The 19,734-nt window shown below is 38.4% G+C and overlaps 1 protein-coding gene across 4 annotated transcripts in view; it reads right to left on the bottom strand.

Annotated features, from left to right (window-relative positions):
• CAMSAP2 (calmodulin regulated spectrin associated protein family member 2) overlaps positions 1 to 19,517 on the bottom strand; it is an 80,725-nt gene extending 61,208 nt beyond the window's left edge. For 3 of the 4 annotated variants that reach the window (XM_056497170.1, XM_056497171.1, XM_056497172.1), the window contains exons 1-2: positions 18,923 to 19,281; positions 6,302 to 6,561 (exon numbers count right to left, since the gene is read on the bottom strand). In XM_056497170.1, coding sequence (XP_056353145.1) covers positions 6,302 to 6,561; positions 18,923 to 19,061 — 399 coding nt within the window. In that variant the 5' untranslated portion in view covers positions 19,062 to 19,281. Of the gene's footprint in view, positions 1 to 6,301; positions 6,562 to 18,922 lie in introns of all 4 variants that reach the window. The other variant, XM_056497173.1, reaches the window with a different exon arrangement.
• Positions 19,518 to 19,734: the final 217 nt, after the last annotated feature.

The following is a 19,734-nucleotide window of genomic DNA, read 5'->3' as shown; positions in this document are numbered from 1 at the left end:
ACAGCAACAACTAAAATTAAAGCTAGAGAAATTGTAGAAAGCCTTAGGTCCTGGTCCTTTCCAGCAACTCAATTAGAGTTGCTGGAAAGGACGAGGAAAGCATCCCTCCTTTGTATTCTTTATAGACACAACTTGGGCGAAAGTAGTTTTGCTACCTTCCACATTAGTTGCCACACTCGGTGCACAAATTGAGCAGACAACATTCCATGAAAATCCAAAGGATGTTGCAGAGGCCTTTGTGGTTATCTATTTCTTCCACAAACTTCTGATATGGATATAAAGATGTATAACAAACCCTACTATAACTCACACTGGTAACCTGCATGTTTTGCACTCACTAAACTCTAGACAAACATACTGCAGAAAACATCCCAAGACTGCTTCTATTTACATGACACAGAAAAAAAGCATTTTCTACATATAAGAAAAACATAATTAAATACAAACAGCAAGCAAAACAAAATGCCCAGGCTATGAGTCAACAAAAATTGCTTGAAAACAAGAAATAGGATATTAAGTTCTAAGTTAAAATGGTAAGTGCAGAATGAGCTCTGTGGAGAGCTGTAGCAATTCCTGTGGCCCAAGCATGAACTGGCACCCTGTGTGTGTGAGGCAGCCTGGTACAACATTACAGTAGCAAACAGCTGATAGTGCAGTGCTGACTGAAGTGGGATGGTATATTTGACACAGCAAATCCAGCAAAAATACTGGATCCCTATTTTCAAGCAAATGAGAACCTGATGAGGAATGAGTGTGAGAGAGGAGACTAGAAATGGAACAAAAAATATGGAACCTCTAAAGATTACATTTTCCCAGCCCAAACCCACAGCAGACTGGTTCTACACAGCACATCAGACTCACTGAAGTCAGGTCTGTTTCACCACTATATTTGCTTATTATTTTAATCTTCTATGGAACACACTACTATCAAGGATGATTTTATATCACAAGGCAGTTAGAATCTGGTGCTTTAACTAACAAATTAAGGTATCTATGGGCTGAAGTCAAGTAACTGCAAATTCTTTTTATGTGTCTTCATCTAATAACTCATTTACAATAGCATGGAATGGAAACTTGTTGCATCATGCCTAAAACCAGAAAAAAAAATTCTTCAGGGCAGAAACCACATCTTACTTCTTTGTTCTGTGCAGTGCTTAGTACACATTGTGCTGCTTTCCAGACCAGAGTTAAAGGAGCTGTACAGCCTGGAAGTGCAGAGACTGCTGCATGTAGCTGCAAGTACCTGGGTGAGCTGCTGCAGCCCTTCCTCAAGGAGAAACACACCTCTGATGAAAGACACTGTCATTTCCAATGAATGCAGTCTGCCAGGGAGACCAAAAGTCTGGATTGCAGGATGAGTTAACCACTTATTGTCTGTTATCTCACGCAGAAGGAGAGCCAGGTTCTGGCTGTGGGTACATACACACCCAGAACCACCAATCCCCCAAGTCCTCCTGCTTTCCACAGGAGTTTCGCTGGCTGTGATTAATTCCACAATCAGTTCTGCACAACTGAAAAACAAAACTTGTGCAAAGGTCCCTGGACTCACCTCTGCTCCCTGCTCAGGGGATTCACTTCAGTCAGCTCTGTTCCAGTTCTGGGAAATGAGTACCCCTTGGCAAGTGAGCTTCCATAGGTGTGATCTAGAGCCCAACTCCCAGGTTACATGCTCAAAAAACCTGCATTTGTGCTCCATGAGACACCCCCACACTGCAAAGCACGAAAGGAGTAACTGGAAGAAATGCAGGTGTTTGCCTCAAATATGTACTCCTGATGACTACTAACCAGCTAATACAGGCACACCTAATTATACCTCAGCTATAGTCCAGAGTCACAAACTGCTACAGAGAAATTACTGCCAGACTTCCTCACAGCAGACATCTTCAAGGAAGAAGGCAATTTGCAGCTAAATGGATATACAACTTGCATGACAGTACACTATTTCTTATATTTAAACCCCATACATGCAAATAATGTGTCAGAATTAGCAAATCAGCAATTTTTATTCCTACCAGCTATTGTGGACTTATTGCTGGGGTTTTGCAGGAGCCTCTCATTCCCTTTCCATCTTGGCTGAAAATTGTAGAATTTTATGAAGCATTTAGGTGTTACCTGATTAATGATAGTAATGGGTGCAAGGTTAAAGAAGCTGCTCAGCTGGTTGACTTTCTTGCAACACTACTCTTCTGAATTGAGAGTTCAACTTTTAACAAGTTATGCTTTTCAATTATATTAAGCATAGCATGGCTTTTATACTTTCCCACACTGAAAATATAAAAAAATATTTGTATGGCATATTTTCTTGGATATAGTATTTACACACAGGGTATTCACTAAACTTTTTCTAGTCACTAAATTTTATTTAAGAACTAAATATCTTAAAATGCCTTAAAAAGTTAATAACTATTTTTTGTAGTCAGCTGAGAATGGTTTATCAACATACAATATTAAGCTTAGGCAAATAGATTCTTCTGGTGCAAATTTGGTAGAAGTCTGTAATATTACTGTATCTCTATACCCCCCAAAAACACTGGTTTTAAACAAGTATTCAAGATTTGACATTATTACTCCTCAAGCTAGAAATTCAGATAGTTTTGGCCCTGTCACATTAGGGACAGAAGTTCACTGCTGGTGTAGTTATGGAACTTCAGTGTCCCTGCAAAGTGACCTGAGATGCTGATTTTTTATTCCTTTCCCCACATGGCAGAAGTGCAATGCAGGGAATGAGGGAAGGAAAGCATTTCTTAATGCCCCTCTGAATCTGTTTATTCTTCCCTGCACTTGAAGCAAATTGAAAGAGACCATATGAATACCAAGTTACCAGCCTGATTAAATATCAAAATTCTTGTAAAATGATTTGGCATGGAAAATAAATTATTCAGTTAATATAAAATTCTTGTCATAATGGAGAAATTTGTATAATAGTCTCCTCTGACCTACCCTGTAAGAACAGATATATATGTTTTTAAAACAAAGAGATCCAATGCTTATATGAGAAAAAATATGAAAAAAACCAAACTGACTTCTAGTGTATGTGACATTTGAAGATTTCAGTCTGTTTGGGTAATGAAGGAAATACCAAACTTAAAAAAATAAATCAGCGTATAAAAACAAAGCTAAGCTTGACTTGAACAGTGATCTATATATATTATAGCTGAAAGCATTAGAAAACTATTGCATCATTATCAGAACCATGCTGGATTCTCACGCTATTTCTGATTTCTATAGCAGGTCAAAATCTCACATTTCCATACGGGGGTACCTGATGAAGACAGATTTTTTTTTTTTTTTTTGTATGCAATTGGAACTTGGCAACTGACATAAATATCTTTGCATTTTTTTTTACAAATTAGCTTCCATAAACTCTTTAAACATTAGATAATTCTTTTCGTACAGAAGTATAATTTCTAGGAGACAAAGACTCTGGTTCTTGGTTAAACACTTTCAATTCCAAGCTCTAGACTATTTCTGCGCTGTTTTAAGTGTAGCAGAGCAGAGCCAAGACCATATAAATTTCAACCAGAAGAGAAATAACATGCTATTTGGTTCTTTTGCTCCCCTACCAAAATTAAAAACAGGATGATCCTACCAAACACAGAATTAACAAAAATAAGCACATAATTAAGTTTTAATATCTTGCAATACATGGAGAACAGAAATTGAGATACCACTGAATAACCTAGGTTTTGGTTTTACCAGAAATTAAATAGGAGATGTGAACAAACCAAACACGAGAAAGAGTAAAAGAATTAATCAGACCACATAGGGGAGGCTTTAACAGAAGCCTTTGCTGCCATGGGTTAATTTCCCAAGTGCCTCTTTCCTACCCCATTCCACCGGGGCAAACTGAGTTGTATACACTCATACATACACCCATGCATGTACACACACAGAGAAACACACAAACACACATTTGCAGCCTCTCACATCAGATACTAATACAACCAAGTCAGTCACAACTGACAAAGTGCCATCTATCCTGACCCCAGCACAAAGCAGCACATCCATTTGCTAGATTTTTCAGACTTAAATATGTGAGGTGCTTCTGAGAAAAATTCCACCTAAGAGAAAGAAGACCAAAATGCCTGCTCCACTGTACAGTCACACGTGAACTAAGTCAACAATTCATCCCCACAGACGTCACTGTGCAAACATCCAGTCCAAGGAATTCCAAGTCTGTTGGCCACAGCTACACACGTTATAATACACGTGTAAAATTAAAACATTCCATACTCAAATCTCTTTCCATAGTTCCATTCCATATTATATCTTGCCCCTTTTCAGCTAGAGAAAATACAGTACACCCGAGCAAGTAACAAGAAATAGCCACTAACAAACACCAACACCTTTCCCCTATTCCTGGGGAAGATAGGATAGCAAAGGGAATGACAGCCATACTATGTTCTATTAAATTACTCAAAATTGCATTTTACATGGGTTTAACACAATCTGGTCTGCTAGAGGAACATGTGTTAATTACAAATGAAAACTTTATGTTCTACATAACTGAAAAAGAAGAATTATTCCATACTCTAAAACAGGATATACATTTAAATTTGTAAGACTTGTAGAAATTGTGACATATGGAATAATAGGAAAGGCATCAAGGAAAAAGACTGTCAATACTGCAACAGCCAGATCTGAAGTTCTCTGCCAACTTTACTAATAGCATCATAAGGAAAAGGGTTGAGGCTTTCCAATTAAAATTTAATGCTGCTGCTAGGAGCTTGCATAGGAATGAGAGCATGGTTTGACAGAGTAAAACTCATGGGCTCAGGATGTTAGTATGGAAACTACAGCTTCACAGCCATTTTTTGGTAACAGTTGTTTTGGACAAGGCTGTGTTTCTGCCCAAGCCAGTTGTGTTCCCTGTCCTCATCATAGTCCAGCTGCCTGTGAACTGACAACAGCAACAGTGCACCCATCTGTTACTAGGACTGGAGTGGGGACCAGTGCCCTGGGCACAGCAGGAGCCTGGGGACATCAGCTCTCAGGATATTCATGTGTCAATAACTTCCTGCTGACTATACCTAAACAACACTGGGAAAACACACAGCCCCACAAGCATGGGAGAAATAGAAAAGGACTATTGAAATGCATTTTAAGCAACATGAATTACTAAACCAAACATCAGCAAACCAAACTAGGTAATAATTACACCTTTTTTTTTTTTTTCATCTGAGAACTCTGGGAAGACATGACTCTTACAACTACTCTAGACAGGGATCAAATTAAAACAATCAAAAGGGGAAACCAGAGGCCCATAAATGCCAGTCAGTAACCTTATTTTCCTTCAGAAGCAAGGACAGAATTAAGTTCTGCAATAACATAATCAGTCAGAAAGTTTGTTTCTTAAATGCTCTGATTTCCTAATGTGAACATTAGGAACACTCCTAACCACCCACAAGTATTGCAAGTATCCTGAAAATTTTGCATCACTTAGAAACATAGAATAATTTAGATTGGAAAACACCTGTAAGATCACCATAGCTATATTCATTTCCACACACCTTCATTCTAGAGGCAGCTACAGGTCACTGACCACAAATACTTTATTTACTTAATTTACTTTCTATATTATTCTCCATATTAAATACAAATATAAATATTTCACTTTAAATATATTAGCATCTTATTATACCATGCTGCTATTTGCTAAACAAACATATGTAGACATCCTTTTTACAGTTAATTTTTTATAACTCAACTCCAAACAAAGAAGAAAACCCATTACTTTGGAGCTTACTAATAGAATCAGTCATCAGTTGAACTAATGCTTTAATTAGCAGTTGTATAAAGCAAAGACATATTATTAAATGTCTCCATGAAAAAATACCATTGTTGTGTGTTTTACATGACTTAATGTGCAACAGGTGACTATTCAATGTTATTAGGTTGAATTCAAATATTTTTTCAAGCTTTTAACCAAAGATTTCTACCCAAGAATTATGTTTTCAAACTTTTCCAACACAGAAATATTCACTTAGAGTCAGTGCTGTAAAACTGAAATCAAAGTGATCATATTGTCACTGCTATATTGAAAAATGTAACATTTTAACTAAGTAGGAATATAGGTGTCTTCTAGAATTAATACAGAAGAAATACACTTGCACTGACAGCTGATGATATGACAAAAACCCCTCAAACCAAAACAATTATAAACTTCCCAGTAATGAATCCCACTGAACTCCTGAGAAAAATACTTCAACATACGGATGCATTTTAGAAGACAGATCTGTAGGTATTGGGAGTACACAGATGAAGAGAAAAGAGATGTAACACACAAGATTTGAACACTCACCATCTGAATTGGTTTTTTGTGAAGATCTCGTTCAGTCACCAACTTTTCTTGGTCAGTGACATAAAGGCCTTTTTGTGCCAGGGCTTGTATAACAGCATCATGACCTAGAAGTGGTTTTGCAGCATCACTCTTGAGAATAAGGCTCCCAGCACGACAGTAGAGCTCAGCAGACAGCAGCAAGTTAACAACAGGTGGTTTAATGTGTTCCTGGTCATACTGGTCTGTGTAAAATGGTTCTCGGAGTTCTTCTGGAACATTTTCTACAAACACAAAGAGAGCACAAGTCAGTATGAGAAAGGACAGTTAGAGTACTAGGGGATTCTTAAAAACTATACGTGAACTCAAAATTATGTCAAAGAAAGCTTAACCAAAGGGAGGCCAAAGTCTATACCAGCAATTATGTTATAAAATACTGGGAAAAAATTCAGACAAACATAATATTTGAACTATAAATAGAAACTTGAAAGAAATTCAAAGTGTCTCACACTACAAAGGCCACAACAGAAGACCAATCGTGGTTTACAGCACCATTACATTAAAATGTCTTGGCTTCTCCAAATACATGCCCAAACATTCTCATTTCCTTTGGCATAATATTATATAGGTCAGACATAGAAAGACAGAACAACATCCATTTAGAAAAAACCCTGGACTCTATTACAATAACAAAATGGTAATGAAACATTATGTTTCAGCTCAGAAAAACTCAAGACAAAAAGCAGCCTTCTAGTTTCCATATATGCAGGAGAATTTTGATTACTATACTGTTTATTTTAAAGGTCATGCATCACAGAATGATGACAATACAGCAGTTAAGCATAAATATATGGGCTTTTAACAGAAATTAGAAGAATGGAGAAAGAAGAAAAAATACTATCACTTTGTTTCTGACAAAATACTGAGTTCTTATTGGCCTTGTTGTGTTACTGACTTCCCTTGAAATTGTGGTTTTCCTCCTTTTTCAGTGAGCTGGCTTAGCACCCAGAGAAAGCTATGCAAGATTTTTTCAAATCTATGCTGAGATCTTAACTCCAAAATTAGCATTCCAAGACAATCCAACAATTTTTCAAATAATGTACATAACAAAATACAGCAGATTATATTTATAATTGTCTACCACAAAAGTAATAATTATAAATTAATTAAAAATGGTACTAGATCAAATTAAACTAAATCATGAGTCAAGTGGAAAATAACTTTCAGATTTTCAGGCATACACGCTACAAGATGCTTCATTTTCCTCCTGGAAGAATTTCATTGTCTATTGTTGTAAAATTAGTTAAGCCAACAACATTTAGGGGATAAAGAGCATGTGATTCTTTTCCTGAGTCCAAATGCAAAAAGCCTATTTAATTGCTAGAAGAAAAAATAAGTGTGTAGGAAAGCAGTGATGCAACTCTAAGTTGCTATTCCCTTTGCCTTCAGCTGGAAAAATGGCCAAACAATCAAGGTTTGAATCAGTCTGGAGTAAACAGCCCAGTAAGGGTGGAGCAGGAGAAGAGAGAGAAAAAACAGAACATGCCATCACAAGATAATGACAGATTATCTTTCTCCTCATGCATATTCTATTGCAGTTCGTGTGCTTCCATCATGGGCTTTGGAAGGTGCCAGCTGCCTTCTAGCTGTGAGGGAAGATATGTTTTAGAGAGGAAGATATGTTTTAGAGAGTGCAAAAACTGAAAGAAATATTAACACATGCTTTAAATGCCAGAAGGATAGTAGGAAAGGGTAAGATATTGCTGCTTCTTTTGTCAATTTAGAGTATCAAGGGAAAGAGAAGCATAGTTTGTAATTTGCTTAAACCATGAGCCTAAATTTGGCAAGAAAACTCACAGTTCTGCTTTAGAATACAGATCAACATATACCATCAGCACAAACACTCTGCCCTTTAAAACACTAATCTAATGCCTAACAGCCCTACTTTTTTACAAGATGACAATAAAATTGCTAACAAAAATATCTACCAGTGTCAGGAGACATTTCCATCTTCCCTTCCACTTTCCAACTTCACCTACTGACTATAAGATCCAGACTCATCCAGTCCAACAAAAAGCACTTCTAATTGAGGATCTCAGCACTGCTAGATACCTGCTTCCCCAGGTATTGTTTACATCTATATCAATTCTACCTGACCATCTTTCATTTCCCTATTTGTCCACACACGGTCTATTTAAATACTAAACTTGTTATTTTTGAAGTCCCTAATGATCTAGCTCCAGTACCAGGAGCTCAATTCTCATCAGGATTTTATCCTCTACAATACCAAATGCCAACTCTTAAAGCATCTTTATGCTATTTCTTCAAGCTAGAGAGGATTAGAAAACTTTTTTTTTTGCAAATATCTCACAACGCACAATGCACACGCAGCAGATCTTGCTTTTGGAGAAACAGAAAAAAGCCCACAACAAAAACCCAACCCAACCAACCAAATAAAACCCAAACCAAAATCCACACATCCCTGTTTTGAAGCAGATGAGATTTTCAATGGGGATGGGGGGGAAGCAGGGAAGAACAGAAAACCATTTGTAATTTCATAAAAGACTTTCAAGAACCTCATTCCTACATGAAAAAAACAACCTCCTTAAGGCAGGAGTACCTAGCTACACAAAGTCACACACTCTGTGGTTCAGATCCACTGAAGACAATGACAGATTTCAAGTCCGAAAATTTGACCCAGAAGTGAAATCTCAAGCCAGTAAATAACAAACCCAACACCTGTTAATTCTCATCTTCTGTATCACTGAAGCACACCCTAAAGTGATAAGATGCAATAAATGCATTTATCATGAAAGAATGGCATCCGCTGCTGCGACTTAGTAATTAAAAACTCAATACAGTTAAAAACAACAACAACAAAAAATCAACATGATGACTAGCAAAGGCAAATAGAATTATTTATAAAGCTTAGTTCCGCTTCTAAAAATACAGAAAAAGACAAAATGACATGTATGCCATTTCTTTTACTTCATTGGTGTACACAAAAATAAACCTGGAAAAGAAACTTACTGATCTTCATAAAAATAAAGCCAGAAAAATAGAATATGGAAACAAAGGGCTAGGAAGAGAAGCTGTGGCTATAGGCATATTCTGAACGTATAAAAAATGTGAAAGCATAAAAACAAGGAATCTCTGGTGCAACAAGATCAGAATGCTCTACAAAAATTCCTGTCAGAGTTTCCTCTGCACAGGCAGAAACACAGCACTTTCTCCCACTTCATAACATGTATTAAACTGTTTGATATCAGAATAGCTCTTGATAGAAGGTTCAAGTTGTGTTCTCACATTAGAGTTCAAAAAGACAACAAAAAGCCCCACAGCAGATAGGTAACAGACAGAGAAAGCCATCTCAGAGTATAAGTCCTTCCAGAATTGGCATGTGCTGCCTCTGGAGTCCAGTGGCAGGGAATTTCAAGGCTCCATCCAGTTCTCAGCAGATTACCAGAACAACCAGCAGGGTCAATAGCCTTTATTAACAATTCTGTCAGAACTAGAGATTGTTAAACAGGCTCTGCTAGGCAGAGAAGAACCTTAACACTGATCCCCTATGAGTTCATTTTACCAGTCCTTCCTTTGCCCAGCTGACAAAGAAGAATCTTTCAAGACTTAACTCTGAGATAAATGACCCGTTTTAAAAGAAATACCTTGTAGCACATATTGCCATAAAGTACATGTGACCTTGAAATCCTTGGTTATTGTGTCAGGGGGAGTGCTGGGGACAAGAAGCGCAGCCAGATGAGCACATGAAATGCAGAGGAGACCCCCATACTGGGGGCAGTGCTGGAGAGAGGGTGAAGGGAGGATCCATCTGCACTCTTCCAGCACCAACAGGTTTTAGAAACATGGACTTAGATAAAAGGCAGTGGTCTCAGGCTGATGCAATGAAAAAGTTTTTCAAGAGAGACCACCAGAGCATAGGCACAGGTTGCCTGGGGATCCAGCTGTGAAATTGCCAGTCCACAGGGACTTCCAAAACTATTGACGAGGCACTGAGAAACCTCTTCTAACTCTGAGGCTGACCCTTCCTGGAGAAGGAGGCTGAACTAGATGACCACCCTATTTTTTCCTAGAATTGTGAGCAGGACCACAGCTCTGGAAATCCTTATGACATTTTGAAATGTGTAAATATTGTACTATGAAGAGAATAAATGAAGCTAATGGGCAAGTTCAAGACACAGAGAAAAGAAAACAGAAATAAGCCCATTAGCCCAAAATTGCAACTCAAATTTAACCATCAGGCTAACTCAAAAAAACAAGATATCCTGAGGTAATTTTTCATAAATGATCAAGGAATCAAAAGTCCTGCAGACGCTCTTTTTAGGTAAAAAAATAAAATAAAATTAAGAGCTTATTCAAAGCTTTAAAGCCAACACAGAATTATTATGGCTCCCTGTTTTGGTTTAACCCCAGCCCCAACTAAATTGCCCAGCTTCTTGCTCTTTACCCCACTCTCCCTGCTGGGATGAGAGGACGGGAAGAAGAGCTAGAAAAAGGTAGATCTCACAGGCTGAGATAAAAACAGCTTCATATTTGAAATAAAGTAAAATATTCTAACAATAATAACAATGAAAGGGAAAGAGAGAGAGAACCCATTCCCAAGCAGTGATCAGCCCTTCCTGGCCAACTCCCTCAGTTACTCCTGAACACAGCAGCCATGGGTTGCAGTGGCCCTGTGGCCAGCTCAGCTCAGCTGTCCTGGCCACGCTCCCTCACTGCTGCTCCTGCATGTCCTGGTGGCACGAGGCACAGAGATGTCCTTGGCTTATAGAAAGCACCACTGAGAAACAACTAAACACCAGTGTGTTATCAACAGTGCACTCACACTGAATCCAAACACAGCACTGCACCAGCTATCAGGAACACAACTCACTCTTTTGCAGACAAAACCAGAACACTCCCCACTGTGAGATAGAAATGCAACGTAATTTTCCATTTAAATAGACCATTTTAAAGGAAAGGAATGGTTTAAAATTAATTCACGCATAGCACTACAGAATTTATCTTTAAAAGTTGCTTTATGAAAAAACCTCTCCACTTAAATAGGTATGAATTACTCCTTGGAAGACAGTACAAATGTGAAAAGTTTATGTTTTCTTTAAAAACAAATTGCTTTTTTTTGGTAAAGTTTCCATGCTTCCACACAGATGAATACAATCCCTTACACAATTATTAAGTTTTTCAAGTTTATATCAGTGAACAATTTCAGGTTTATGAATGTTTGCCTTAAGAATGTCCAAAAGCTTAGAAATCTTTGTCAACAAGGTCTCCATGTTGTTTGTTTCTTTGTTTTGTTTTGTTTTTAATTCCTGAGGACAATATAAACAAGTTAAAATATTTTGCCATGGGCTTTCCAATTAAATGATGCCGTCATTTTTGGGAGCCATAAGGCCACATTAAGCCTCAGTCAAAAAACTTGCTCATTACAGGTTACTGACGTCAATGCACAAAGACATTAAGAAGAAAAAAATATTTGTAGAAGATTGAGGTATAATACAGAATTATTTAATGAAAATTCTAGTACCTTTAACCACTTCCTTTCTACAACCAGTAGATGAATGCATGCCAAATCTTAATGGACTCGACAGTTTTCTGCAGGTCAGCAAAGGTATGCTTTTGCCATGAAGTAATCGTGTCAAGTTACCTCATTCAGACTCCCACTGCCAACAAGAATTCTGGTGCCACATTTACAATCTGGGCACAAGACAGCAGAGATAGCACAGAAGAATCCAAGAATTGAAAATGGGTCAGAGAAGACAAAATTATACTATTTAACTTCTGATGAATTTTATAAGTGGACTCAATAGAAGAGGAAGACATTTCAATTTACTATTTTATTTTGGAGATACCATCAAGAAATAAGACTTCAGTCAGGAAGTGAAAAACAAAATGAGAGAGTAGAGATTACAAAATAATTTTTACTTTTTGGTTTGTTGAATCAGTCTGCCACTTCCATTGCTGTTGGCTAGCAGGCTGTAGGTGTACTTCTGTCAAGAGACAAGTATCTGAAAGGCCAACACTCAATTTATGGCACACTCAGCTCCAGGATAACCATTCTTAACTTTGTCCATCTCGATAAGATGAACTCAAGAGATTCTTGAATTTACCATCACAGAAATACTATGAACAAACAGATCCTACCCTCCTGCCTCTAGATGCCACAAAAATAGATCATTATCTACTGCTTCAACAGCTGTTCAGCACCTAAAAAGGATTCCTCATTCAAAAAAAGGAAGCAAACAAACAAAAAACCCAAACCAAACAAAAAGCCAAACAAACACTAAAAAACCCCACAATCCAAAAACAAACACACCAAACAAACAAACTCCAAAATATTTAAGGAAAAAACATGCAACGGTTCTACTTTCATAGCCTAACCAGACTTCAGTTGTTCTTTGAGCACTGAAAGTCATGTAAGAAATGCTCTATTAATTGTCACACTAAGTATGTATTCCATCCAATATTCTGCCTTCAGTAGCTCCTCACAAAACCTACAGAATGTGTCTGGTACTGGCATTTCTTATTAAAATGGGAAGATTAGCATCTAATTTACTAAAACCTGTGTATTGATTCAGGTTTTAATAAACAAAGGAATGACTTAGAATTAACACTGCCAATAAGGGGATCAATTTTCATTAACATAAATGCCTTCAGAACTTATTTTTTGAGAGAGGCAAGTTATGAGAAATGAAAAGATAATAGTATAATTATAATCCTATCTCACCCAGCTAGCACCTTGATGACTATTATAGACAAGTTATGATTTAAGTATCCTATGTAGCATGGAAAAAGCTTCAGAAAATTAGAGATAAACATTTTTTTAACTTATTAGGCTTTATTAAGCCAAAGAAAACTTTTTGCCAGCCACAAGTAGATATATGTGAATGGACACATCTTCTTTGGTGTCTGGCTTACAGGTTCTCTTAGTGTAAGACTGCTTTTAACTGCATACAAGAAAATGTGTAGGAAACAGCTAGAACTATACAAATCTTACATCTGGCAAATAGATTTCAAACACTGCATCTCACCTCTGTAGCAGAAATGTTTATTATTACCATCTGATGCAGTAGTAATGTACTGTCCAACTGCACAAAATAAAAAGTAAGGGGGTGGAGGAAGAACTCTACTTTTCTTATGAAGTCTTGAGAGTTTTTCACTCTCAGCAAAAATGATCATTCAGAGCTCTGGGTTTAGCAGAGCAAGTAATAAAAGTTACTAATTTCAGGAGAGGAATTGTATCCAGTTGTACTAGCTGTAGAATGGAAATTGCATAACATCTTATTGAAAAAGTGACACATTCGTGATCAACAGCATACAAGTTTGAATGAGAGCCACTTCTAAACATGGAGTCACTAAAGAAACCCAACAGATTACCCTAAATCATAGGATGAAGGAGAAAATTTTAAACTATTTCTGCAGCAGTAACTGCAATGGTGGTCAAAAAGTACAAAGAGAAACCAGGTATAGGGAGATTTCATCTCATCACCTGTAATCAGTGAGTGTTTGGCTACACTCTCTTTGTCAGGTCTGTTACATTCTGCAGACAAGCACCTAGAATTGTAAAGGCAAACAGGCTAAAAGGCATGGATTGAGTCATTGAAAGAACAGGTTCTATATCCCAAGGAGGTGCATTGTCTACTGCCAATCCTGCAACTGTCCCCTACTGATCACCTTCCTTTACATTTGTACCTGCACAGTCTACAACTTCAGAGGACTCTGCCAAACCTAACAGATCCAGAAGCTCATATAATTTTATGTATTTACTTCAAAAAAAGTGATCTACAGTCAAACTACATTACAAATGTTTTCTACAGAAAGGAGTGATATACAAATACCTTCCGAGTAAAACATCTCAGTAGATGATTTGTCTAACCCACTGATTTTAGTAGGATTGACTGAATTATCAATTTGTCAGCAACTATTTTAGAAAGATGATGGAATCTAAAAAAAAAGAAATTTCTCACTAGAATCTCAACTATTTGTTTTTGCAATCCAAACCCTTCTCCAAGGTTTTGCTACTGCCAGACTGAATACAAGTGAAGAAATGAGGTCTGCTAGAAAAAGATTAAAATGTATTCTGGCCTGCAACACCCAACAAAACAGATGAGAATATTTAGCTACAACTTGTTTCTGTCAGATACACAATGTTCATTTTCTCCCTTCATGGTTCTACTGGCAACATGGGCAAAGAGCAGTAAGTAGCCACATATGAATTCTGAAAACATTAATCATCAGCAGAAAGCTATTTTTAAGTTTCTGGGGTAATATTTAGTTACAGATTATGCAATTTGTAATCTATTGCCTCAAACACCTATAAAGAATACATTTAATGTTAAAAGGTATATGGACTATTTTGTTGACTTCAGAAAACACAATAATGTTTAGGACAATTGCTCAGACTTATGCAGCTTTTATTTAGCTTTTAGTTTATTCCTGTAAGAAAAAAAAACAACAACAACAAAAAACTCATGTCAACCAGTTAAATGTATTACTGTAGCAGAATAATATGTTGTATGGATAGTAAAGTAGCAACAGCTTTAACTTGACTTAAAACTGTTCCCATAATTTTCTGAAAATCATACACAGAGATACTCTTAACTTTTGTAACTAAAAATTGGGTGAAAAGCTGTTTGAAAAACCATTTCTCAAGAGTACTCAGATGTCCCCAACCAAACGGGAAGAACATGTACTTCCAGGTTCAACAACTCACATCTTTCTTCACACTAGACAAGGTTGTAGAAAAGTGATTCCAAGATACAAAAGGACTGAAAGCACTTTGGAGGACAAAATTATAATTCAAGATAATTTTGACAAGTGGAAGGAGTGGTTTGAAAATAGGATGCAGTTATGTAAGTAGAGCTGCAAAGCAGGAACCTACAACAGTGCAATTACAAGATGGGAACAACTGAGTAGGCAGCAGCTCTGCAGAGAAAGATACAGAGCTACAGTGAATCACAGACTGCATGAGTCAACAATTCTAGGCTGATGCAGAAATGGCAAACACCATATTTTAGTGAATAAATCAGAGCATTATAGGTTGGAAATATGAAGTAATTTTTCAAATTTACCTTGTACTGTTAATGGTTTCACTGGACAAATAGATCCACATTTAAGTACAGAGCTCATGTAAACCAACCACAGGAAAAAATTACACGAAAAACCAATCAAACAGAAAACCACCCAAACCAACCCCTAATAAATACAGAGAGCAAAAAAGTTTGGCCTACAAAAAAAGAAAAAAAGTCTGTTCTTTCTAAACAATATAACAGACATTGCTTTTATATACGAAAGGTGTTACAAAAACTTAAGGTGCACACTATTCTCAAAAGCACCAGGAAGACAGTAAGTAATGGCTTAACAATGTAGCAAAAGACATCAAGATTCTGTTCAAACATCTAAAAATAAATAAGGCAAAAACTGACTGGAAGACATACTAGAAAGTCTATAATTAGAGATTTTCAAAAAACAGGCTAAACAAACATCTGTCAGGAATGATATATATTTAGCTCAGCCTTTCTTTAGGAGCACGGATGGATAACAAAATTTTCAGGCACATTTTTTATTACTATAGCAGACTGAAAAGGCAAAACCTTCACATTCCAAAATAGTGAAACCTACTTCTGTTGCTTTAGAAATAAAGAGTGCGCAGACTACCACAACATCAAGACATTTTTCAACTTATTCCTATGAAGTAAGTCCCATTATACTTTTAAGTTGAAGGCTATAGTGTCTGTACTGTTCATCCAGTTCTTTGGGAAGAAATTCTAACTGAAATGGTTAACTGCCAGCATTGGGAGACAAGGCTGAAATTAAGTATTTGCACATTTAATTTCTAAGGGCAAACATTTCCCCCTTTCATACTTCACACTTGTTAATTTTCCCCCTTTCTGTTACTGCAAGTTGTGTCATTTAAACAATTTGGTTATTACAAAACATTTAATCTGGCATGTCCTAACATTGATATATTGTCTCGCAGCAAAACACTAAGGCACAAAATCCTACACACCCTCAACACTTAAATACGAATTCCTTCTTCAATTAGTATTTCTTAAACAAACAATTCTTCATCTGAGATGCCTTCAACATGACTGTTAGTACATTCTTACTCTCCTATGACACCTCACTAATTGGACAACTTCTTTTGACCTGCTTGCATTGTAGGCCAAACTCACAATCGCAATAAACAATTGTCTCTCAGATTTTGGACTCAGGTATCAATGAAACACCAAAAGTCATTACTAATGTCAATGAACAGTACCTATTTCAAAGTCTTTTTGCAAAAGCAAATTCACAACATGCAGTAAAGCTGTATCCACAACTCTGACTGTATTGAAATAGAGTTTTAAGACTGTGAAAGCCATCCACTGAAAGATGTACCCCATTGATGCATAAAGAGATTTTGATTTCTTTACTGGATACACGATTGTAACAACCTATGCTTTTCCTTAAAGAAAATGAACTGCATTACTTTGTTTCACAGGTGGTAGGGGAAAACTCTTCACCTTCTCCTGCACGCTTAGGGAACTTCAATATTTCAAGCATAAAAAAGAAAAAAATTGAGGCCCCCATAAACACACTAATCATCCTTTGTATTTCCTCTGTACAAATGTACATAGCAATAGTTGGAAGACATGACTGTGGCTGTGGTTCTATTCCCAAGAACTAAAATAATTTAACAAACACAAACTTCCTTCCTTCTTGGAAAAGGTGAAGGCCAGTTCTTCTGTTTCACTCCAAGTATAAAGGAAGCATTTGTACTGCAGACATTTAAGTCCTGTATACTGCCTTTCCTTACTTCAACCAAAGTAATCTTTGAAGTTCCTAGTCACATTAACCTAGTGGAAGAACTGGGATCAGAAACACTACAAATGTGTGTGCTTACCTCTCTTCCTACTGTTACATTACTGCAGTGTTTAGAGAGCAGATGGAGCAATTATTCCCTCTAATTGTGTTTCGTTTGAGCATCTCAGAACAACCCCAGTCATAAAGAGTAAAGGAATTTGTTTTGGATCACACTTTCTATAAAAAGTAGCAGAAAAGTGCCCTGCAAGTGGCTTTACACATCCAATAGAAACTCAACCAGTATAAACCAAGACATTTCAACCATAGGATGAGAGTCTGTCCAACTCCAGTAGAAAAAAGTTTTCAGGTTAGAAGGCTGGGTTATATAATTGCACAAGCATTGTACACTCAGAATCCCATGAGCAGATGCTATAGAACCAAGCTGCCTAAAATTATAATGATCTCTGAAAACGTTGACTTAAGTACTTCCAAGAATTTTCTCTACTATTTTAACCTCTTACACCTGCATAGCTAATAAAACCATATACCAAAATATTACTTGTTCAGATTTCACAAAGAAAAGCAAGTAGATTTTATCAACAAATCTTTATATAGAAACAATACTTTGATATTTTCTTTCTTTTTAAAGTGATGCACTCACTGAAATGTCAGTAGATTCAAGCACTTCAGAAGTGGCTTTTTGGAAGCATCACATCAAATACTATGAATTCCCAGAAGCATGTCCCATAAAGACATGCTAAATACAGGCTAACCCTGGTTAAATACATAACAGCATCCTGCCCCTAAATGCAAAAGGTGCAACATTCCATAAGGAGTAACCTCTTCCTGTTATTTTACAAAAAACAGAGGCAAAAGTAATGATTGTTGATATCTACCTCACCTTTCAAAAAAATCCATTTTATTAATCCACAGAAAATCAAATTATTACAATACCACAGCTATACTAAAGCCAAAACACACAAACAACAAGCAAAGAACCCTCCCTCCCCTCAAAAAAAATGAAAGGAAAAAAAAAAAAAGAAACCAAACAAAAATCCAAAACAAACAACTAAAACCCAAACAAAAATCCCCCAGCTTGGTACATTTTCATAATGCTTCCCCCAGAAGACCTTTGCAAGTCTGGTATTTCTCAATGCCCAGTAATATTTCAGGCACAGAATAATAGGTCTGGTATTCCTCAAGGTCCAAGGTTTTCAACGACAGAGCACTGATGCCTTTTGGAGGCATTACAAATCGATTCCATTTACACTCACAGAGAAGGAGAGCCTTCTGTATAGTGCAGACCAAAAGCTGGCATTAAATGCTCCTTCTCCTGAAACCCTTCTTATTGCTTAACCACTCAAATGGCTACAGGCTACTGTCACACATGTCAAAACCAAGAGCACGCACCCATTCCCATTGCTAGCCCCCAATTCTGCTCCTAAGCAATATCAAGAAAATTTTGAAGATGACAGACAAACGTGCATTATTAGGTTTTTTTCGCATCGTAGAAGTGTGACTCGAGTAATAAATAAAACATCATTTACAGGGATCGATTCACTCAAATAAAATAATATGAGCGACAATACACAAAATTTAGTTGCTGATGGAAACAGTGGGACTACTCGACAAAGACTAAGTGCAATAAAGGAAAAACAAAAGAAAAACAAACAAACCCCACAAGGGGTAAGAGATCTTAAAGATAAGGAAAAGACCAAAAGCATTTCCCACACATCTCCCCCCACCCCTTCTCAGCTCCTTAGGGAATGGCTCGCACGTCCTCAGAAGAGAAGCAACCAAGCAGGAACCAGCATCAAAGAAAGGGAAGAAGGAGACGCCACCTACCTGTCCCAAAGGCTTTGGCCACCAGCCAGGCCAGATTACAGGCGATTTTCGCTCGGGAGAAATCATAATGGTCAAAGGGTTTGATGGCAGGAACAATGAAAGTCTTCCTCATCTCCTTGGCGTCAACGGCATCCCCCATCTTCTCACAGGACCCCCGGCAATTGGGAACTTACATGGTTGTTTCTCCGTCCTCCTCCTCCTCCCACGGCCGGGAGAGCCGGCTGTAAATACGCCGACAGCAGCTGAGAGCAGCGCCGGACCCAGCTGTCCGTAAAGGGCTAACACCGCCTCCCGCCTTTCTCTGCACAGGAATGTAGCCGTCCGAGTGTCCTCTTCTTCCTCCTCCTCCTCCTCCTCGCTCTTTGTCTCAATTCACTCCCGCCGCCGTCCCTCCGCCTCCGAAAAAATGCCCCCGGCGGCCCCGGCCCCGCGTTCCCTGGGGAGACCCTGCGGCCAGGGCTGCGGGCCCCAGGCGGCCGCCAGTGCCCCGGCCCGGGGCGGGAGCCGCCGGCAGGGCCCCCGCAGCCGCCGCAGGCCGGGACGCGGCCCTTCCCGGCGCCGGGATGTCAAAACGCCGGGCTCCGGCCCCGAAACGCCGCACGGCCCCGCACCGCCCCGGCGGCGGCCTCTGAGGGCCGGGAGCAGAGCCGGCTCCTCGCCGCTGCCCCACGGCCCCGGCGCCCCCCGACCGGCGCCTCGCTCCCGCGCCGCTCGGCGATGCCGCTGCGGCTCTCCACCCGCGGCTGCCGCACTGGACGGGCGAAGGCGGCTGCGCATGTGCCGCCAGCGCCTCCCCGCCCGGGCGGGGCGGG

This window comes from Oenanthe melanoleuca, chromosome 8 (assembly GCF_029582105.1).
Source record: "Oenanthe melanoleuca isolate GR-GAL-2019-014 chromosome 8, OMel1.0, whole genome shotgun sequence".
NCBI classification, from domain to species: domain Eukaryota; kingdom Metazoa; phylum Chordata; class Aves; order Passeriformes; family Muscicapidae; genus Oenanthe; species Oenanthe melanoleuca.
The sequence above is the reverse complement of the archived record's forward strand: the minus strand, read 5'-3'. Positions and strand labels throughout refer to the sequence as shown.